Below are 5,409 nucleotides of genomic sequence, written 5' to 3' on the forward strand. Positions count from 1 at the left end.
GTGTCTTTATCTGTTTGCTTCCAGCCGTATGAGTAATAAATTGTTATCTTTTACTGATAATGTACTATCTCGCTTTTATTGTTCTCTCTCTCTTTTGTAAAAATAATAAATAGGCAGCAGAGAAGATTTATTCTACTTGACGATCATTTTGTTCGTATTTTATCAAGATTTAACGATTTTTTGAAATGATCGTACAATTTATTTTAATCTAATGAGAAATAGCGATTGTAAATGTTTAAATTAATAACAATTTAATAAGTTGCGCAAATCAATGTTTTCTTCGAACTTTTACACTAAAAATATATTGAGAAATGAATAGGATTTTGTAAAAATAAAACAAAACTGAACTCAAAAATGAATATATTTATTCAATGAATATTTTATTTGACGTATAAGCTAAACTTCTTCTAATTTTCTTCCCTCTTAGTGTAACTGCAAACGGCAATAAACTTTTCCGTAAAAATATCCCTCGGGCTTCAGGTGTCCATGGTTTGAATTCAGCTTTTACGTCACCGCCGAAAGTCACTGTAATCCATCCCGCATTAGATAACACTATATCACCACAAGAAACATCCCAATGGATTCCGTCTATCGTCATCGAATCGCCCGCTTTTAATCCCGGCCATTCCCGTAACCGTTGGTCAGTACCTTCTGGTACCGAAAGCATCTCCGTCCCGACAAACGTTTCGTACAACTCCTCCGCATCCTCGGTCTTACAGACCGTAATAGGGAGATGTTCTGAACGAAATATTGTCAGAAGAACGCTATCGGGACCTTTTAAATAGTCCAACCGGGCTAAACCAGCGATAAAAACGGTACTATTTTGTTTTACTCGAATGGTGTATGGCCTTATGAGCTTTTTGGGCAAGGTTTTGGTCAACTCTTCGGTAGTGAGAAGGTGGATTATTTGATCTGGCCGGACAACACCCGGTGTATCGTAACACCATTTCCCCATAGCGTATTCGGGATCAGTCGCGTCGATTCCCATCTGTTCCGGGGAAGAAAATTCACGTTGCTTCTCCATTCCATTTTCCGAAAATGTTTTATCTATGTGGCCAATCAACGTTGCGTATTTGGGATTTCTCGTTTGCTTCAGCATCTCCTTTCTCAGCCTACGTTCCATGGCCGCGATCCTGTTACTCGAATTAAGACGTTTGGTGCGTACGTACAAGCGCCATCCTGAAGGCCTGAGGATCGGGAACTTCAGCAGATTCAGGGTAGTACCCGGCCAGCAACTTGTCGTTGCCCTGTGGATCAAATCAGACGCTTTGACTTTACAAAAGTCGGATTGGAGCAAAACGTTGAACAAACTGGACTTTCCCACATTGGTACATCCGACCAGGTAGATGTCCCCCTTTGTTCCCCATACGCTGTGGATCTTTGTGATTAGCTCCTCCACCCCCCAACCGGTCAGAGCCGATATAAGGGCGGTATGTACCACGTTGGTGGCTTCCAATCCCATTTCTTTTACGCTTTCAGTTAAAACGGTCTTAATACGTGTCAAATACGAGCTGCTATCGGAGGGGAGGAGATCAACCTTGTTACCGATGATCATTACTGGCTTCTTCCTGCCTATTATGTCAGTTATGCCAGGCCATATGGAGCACGGGAAGTCCAGCAGGTCGATCAGTAACAAAATCAATGCTTTCTCGCGTCTTATCACTTCGAGCACTTTGGGGTACTCGTCGGGTGATACTCGTACTTGAAGGGCGGTGTTGAATTCCTTGAGGAAATAGCAACGTTGACACACGATACTGCGTATCTCTTCCACTTCGTGGGTGCGGAAAGTTTTGAAGATTTCTGACGGAATATATCCGGGGATGGAGGCGTCTTTGCAGTGTAAAAAGGCCCCGCAACCTCCACAGGGAATTTTGCTGATTCTGGATTTTGGATCAGGGGTCCCATAGTTCACTAGTGGAGTGAAGGAATTGTCATCATCTATCTCGTCTTGCTCCTGCATCAAGTCATAGGGGTAGTTCTCGTACGCTGACATCCATTTTTGTTTTCTTTCTTTTAGTAACTCTTCCCTTTTCTTAACTTCAGAAATAGCAGCTTCTGATGGAGCTTCGGTTTCCAACAAATCCTCAGGTTGTCCATTAGTATCAGAAGCAATTTCTGTATGGGTGACGCTGAAGGGGAATTGGACCACGTCAGGACTGCAATCGACTTTAGACGATTCAAGATCCTCCTGTTCTCCATCCCTATATTTTAAGTAAACTGGTAGGGGCTGGACGAAACGAAGACTCTTCAGATTATCCTCTTCTAAATGCCGCAGCTTCTCGGACACTGTTTTCCCTTTTGTAAACTTCAGATGCGAGTACTTCACGTTCATGTAACTGCTAAATAATATCTTCTTGTCGAGTTTTTTAATAAGTTCTTCCACATTTTTTCGGGGGCTTTCGGTACTACCTCCTTTTAACTGAGTACTATGTTGTAAGCGACATACTTTACATATAATTTGTTGCTTTATTTTATGGCAGTTTTTAATTATAAATAACATATTTCGGTTTTAATTTTACGTACATTAATGTTTACATCTTTGTTATTATAACCTCAAAAAGCAACTCGTAGTGTTTCTGATACCGGACATGGCCTTTACATATTTCTTCAAATATTGCATAAGATATCAAAAAGAACTATTATTACTCATTATAAATCTTAGAAATTTCTTTCAAAGTTCAAATTCAACCAGAATTTATTTAAGAAAACTTCTAATTAATCCTTTGTAACAGTAATTCCTTTTTCTATCACAGGTACCTTAAAATGGTACTGTACAGCCTAAATTAATATTTTCTTCCCCCTGCCTCCGGCCATTTTTATTGCTCCTCAATGACGTTGTGTCGGCCATCATTTTTTCTAATTGTTGCAGTTGTCGGCCATCATTCTTTTTTAATTGTTGCAGTTGTCGGCCATCATTCTTTTCTAATTGTTGCAGTTGTCGGCCATCATTCTTTTTTAATTGTTGCAGTTGTCGGCCATCATTNCTACATGGGTAAATTTTATCTTAGCTGTTTTAGGATGAATTGTTGCAGTAACATCTTTATGCATTGTTTACAATTTACAAAGTTTAACAATTATTATTACATCGAGCTTAAAACCATTAAGATTCATTTAGTATTCTAATAATAATCATCGTAAAAGTGGCTAGATGCACAGGAAAATGAATGCTCTGAGAACGGATGGAAGAATAGAAACTAATAAATCGTGTAATCTTATTTTTCATAATACTTTAATACTTTTCGGCCAATTTTGTTCTCGTCTCGTACCTTGTAGATATATGTGTGATTCTTTACGAAAAATTCGACTACATTAATTTATAATCGTGTTTGTTGAAGGATGCTATTGTGGATCTGCTTGAAAGAAATAAATTGACTTTGTTTTAAGGATTCATCAGTAAAATTATGTAGGTAATCAATAGAGTAAGCACTCATAAACTTTTTGACCTTTACACAAGAAACCAATAAACACCAAACACTGTAACATACAGGGCTTCATTATCTTCAAGAATTCTATAGGTCTATGTGTATACGTAGCTATTAACTCACAATTTAATTAGTTTTGAATTAATTGGAAAAAAAGAAACTGCGTCTAAAACTACGAAATAATAAAACATTATAAACATCAATGTATCAAACTTTCGTTAAATAACTAAAGTGATAATTTGTTTTTTAATGGCAAACAATTTCAAGGTTGACAACGTAATTAAAATAAGTTGAATGCAAAAACCATAAAGTTAATCTCTTACACATGCAGTACCTACATGTAATTTTTTCTACACTTTATAAATTGTTTACAATAAATTTTTAACAGATTGCTTTATGTTTAAAATGATTGAAGTACTCCATATAGCCTACGACAGTTATTAACGTGAAGTATAATAAATCTTTTTTTGTTCTTTTTTTTTTTTTTTTTTTTTTTTCGACCTTTGTACATTGTTATGGTTAACTTTATTTATTTAAAAAACAAAACAACATCTACTAATCGATTGTCTACAAGCAATATTATTGTACAATAACAACAACAGGAGCTATATTTATAAAACATTGGGACAACTTACCAATTGTTTATTTTTCATGCAATTAATAACGTTGTATTTACAAACGTTTCTAATAAACATTAGTTCATTCATTGATTCCGTCAGTATTATTTACTAACAATAAAAAGTAAAGTCGAATATAACTAATATCTCTAACTACAATACTATTACGTGTATGCACAGTGAATATTTTGAAAACTTACTGTAGCTATTAACATTTTTTCTCTGTTGTTATTAGCTATATAGTTGATGACCACTTATGCATCTTTTAACTGAAACGTCTGAAATGTTTCTTAGTTTCATAACTGGCGACCGCTTGTTTTATAAATGTACTTGCGTCATTGCGTTTTTTAAATAACTTTAAATTAAGTAAGACCTCTGCTAACTTTAAGTATGTTGGACGTCGAGTTACTAAAATTTTTCGTCCATAAAATTACAACTCGCCTACACACGACTTGTCCCGATTTCTCGGGACATTTCCCGATCCGTTCTTTATTGATTACTGTAAGGGTGATATAAATTCTCACCCCCGTCACCGTACACTATAAGCGCCATTGCCATGCTTATCATTTCAACTTTTTGATAGTTTTTTGATAGGTAATTAATTTGCGAATCGAAACGTAGAATTTAAATGCTGTGCGTCCTATTGATTAATTAAAGCCCGGATATAAAAAGGATGTAATTTCAGTATTTAGAACATGTGAAGCAAAATCGTAAATCTGTTTGTTTCCGTGCTTTTAAATTTACAAAACCTATTAATAAAACATGTGAAAATCGCGTATGTATCTGTTTCTATCAGTAAATCCATAAATAGCATTTTATTCCAAAAAAAACACTATAAACATAGATCATTTGGATATTTTACTTCGCTCTAAACCAAATGGAATAATAAACATTTGGCTATATAATTTCGTTTTGATAATTTTATATGAATTCATTAAACTGATTTGATTATAAGTAACAAAAACAATAATTATAATTAATATTTCAAAATAAATTGTAACGAATTTATCATCATTTTTCACTGAAATCTTTGAAAAGTTGAAAAATAAGTTTAAAAAGTCAACTTTGAAAAATTTATTTAGATTAGGCTCAACAAAATTTTACTAAATGTCTTTAAAAATATCACTAATTAATAGAGTTTGTAACTTTCTTGGTATTTATATTATTGGAATTGTATGTTCGGTTGTCTACATATTAAATTACAAATTTAATTAACAAAAAAAAAGATATAAATTTGCATCCCTAACTGCATGTACATGGAAAAACGTAATTTTTAGATGAAAATTTATCAATTTAGTTCACTAGAAATCGAAAAATAGCTCAATTATAAGTTGCATTTTAAATTGTCCCGGCGCACATTAGCACATACG

The 5,409-nt window shown here is 34.5% G+C and overlaps 1 protein-coding gene across 1 annotated transcript in view; it reads right to left on the minus strand.

Annotated features, from left to right (window-relative positions):
- Nucleotides 1-2,572, minus strand: part of LOC108733312 (nitric oxide-associated protein 1) — an 11,350-nt gene extending 8,778 nt beyond the window's left edge. Inside the window, exon 1 of the mRNA XM_025981163.1 lies at nucleotides 413-2,572. Coding sequence (XP_025836948.1) covers nucleotides 413-2,500 — 2,088 coding nt within the window. The 5' untranslated portion in view covers nucleotides 2,501-2,572. The remainder of the gene's footprint in view (nucleotides 1-412) is intronic.
- Between the last annotated feature and the right edge of the window lie 2,837 nt (nucleotides 2,573-5,409).

The sequence above is a fragment of the Agrilus planipennis genome, unplaced genomic scaffold, assembly GCF_000699045.2.
Source record: "Agrilus planipennis isolate EAB-ADULT unplaced genomic scaffold, Apla_2.0 scaffold1, whole genome shotgun sequence".
Lineage (NCBI taxonomy): Eukaryota > Metazoa > Arthropoda > Insecta > Coleoptera > Buprestidae > Agrilus > Agrilus planipennis.